General features: G+C 37.9%; 1 protein-coding gene across 1 annotated transcript; it reads left to right on the forward strand.

Annotated features, from left to right (window-relative positions):
* Positions 1-315: 315 nt before the first annotated feature.
* LOC104167333 (cytochrome b-c1 complex subunit 10-like) lies at positions 316-436 on the forward strand (the record flags this gene model as incomplete). Its single annotated transcript, XM_009707567.1, has 1 exon — positions 316-436. A coding segment is annotated over one exon (121 nt), but the record flags the coding sequence as incomplete, so codon positions are not given.
* Between the last annotated feature and the right edge of the window lie 963 nt (positions 437-1,399).

Below are 1,399 nucleotides of genomic sequence, written 5' to 3' on the forward strand. Positions count from 1 at the left end.
CCCTGAAGGAGAATGAGGTAGCCCGCGGGCCAGAATAAAGGGGAGGCGAGCTATAGCAGTAGGATAGTTAAATAAGTGTGGCTTTTCAGAATTTGGTAATGCCCTTCTTAAATAAAAGCATATCAACCCCTTCCTGTAAAATATCTGGGGACTTACACTTTTCTGTGTATGTGAGATTCTTTCAAGATTTCTGCCAAGCTTTTTTCTTGATTGAAATTATTTTGTGAGGTATCTTAGCAATGAACATTTGCCAGACCTTCCACAGTGGAGAATTAATGTTGTTTACCTGCACGTGTGTGTGTATCCCTTCTTTAGGACTCCCACCCTTGTTACATGGGGTGGTGTAGCTGGTACTGGTATAATATGGCTCACAGACTGGAAGCTGGTCCTACAGTATGTTCCCTACATCGGTGGCAAGTTTAAAACTGAAGACTAAGCTTCCCTATAATGGTAAGTTTTGTTTGTCCATCTCTTAGCTTAGGTAGTAGTGTTGCTTTGATGTGACGGTTGATGTGTCCTGTTTGTCCAGGGCACAATCGTATTTTTGGTCCAAAAAAGAACTGCTCAATTTGGTTGTTCAGGGCTTTTTTTTTTTCCCCCTCTTTTTAATCGGCCTTCATAGAATGCCAGAAGGATGAAATATTAATAAGAATATGTTTTTCAGGTGCTTATTTTGCAAGCAGTGGATTTTTTGTGACATAATGTGGTTCTTGAGAAGTTGAATCAAGTTTTCTGTGGTAATTTGGAACTTTTGACAGATCTGTTTGCTTCTATTCCTAGGTAGAATGGCTTCAAGCTCATGACTAGTTTTGTTGCTAGTCAAATTCAGACTAATTTCTGTTCCTTGTAACTATTATTAAAAGTAAGTTGAATATTCAGAGCTGGTTACTATGTGCCACAAATTCATTGAAAAATTGGCTTTCTCAAGGTTGTCTTTTTTTTTCCCCCTTCTTTAATTGCATATGAAATGTGCTGTTCTCGATCTTGTATAAGACTGACCATCTGTAAAGCTAGAGCGGCAATTAGGCAAAATGTTCTGTCAGGCCTCTAAACGCATATTTGTGTAGTAGGCAGGCTTAGAACTTTTTTATTCCTTGCCACAGATAGAAGGGAGTTAGGAAGATTTTTGCCTTTCATTAAAAGATGCTGATGGGAAAAGGTCCAGAGGAAACTATATACATCTCAAGACTTGTTTATTTTGGTCAGAATAACAGTTACATTTAAATGTTGATAAATGAAAGTAAGGTCCTTGCCTTCAAGCTACACAGTATTTTATAGGGAAATCAGTGAGTTGGGAAGTCACAGAGCAAATCATTAGTACTTTTATAAGTCTCTTTTTCCAGAGATACTTGTTGCAGTTTAAACAATATACTGTGTCTTCCCTGCGTTCAAAATATGT

The sequence above is a fragment of the Cariama cristata genome, unplaced genomic scaffold (assembly GCF_000690535.1).
Source record: "Cariama cristata isolate BGI_N322 unplaced genomic scaffold, ASM69053v1 scaffold29160, whole genome shotgun sequence".
Lineage (NCBI taxonomy): Eukaryota > Metazoa > Chordata > Aves > Cariamiformes > Cariamidae > Cariama > Cariama cristata.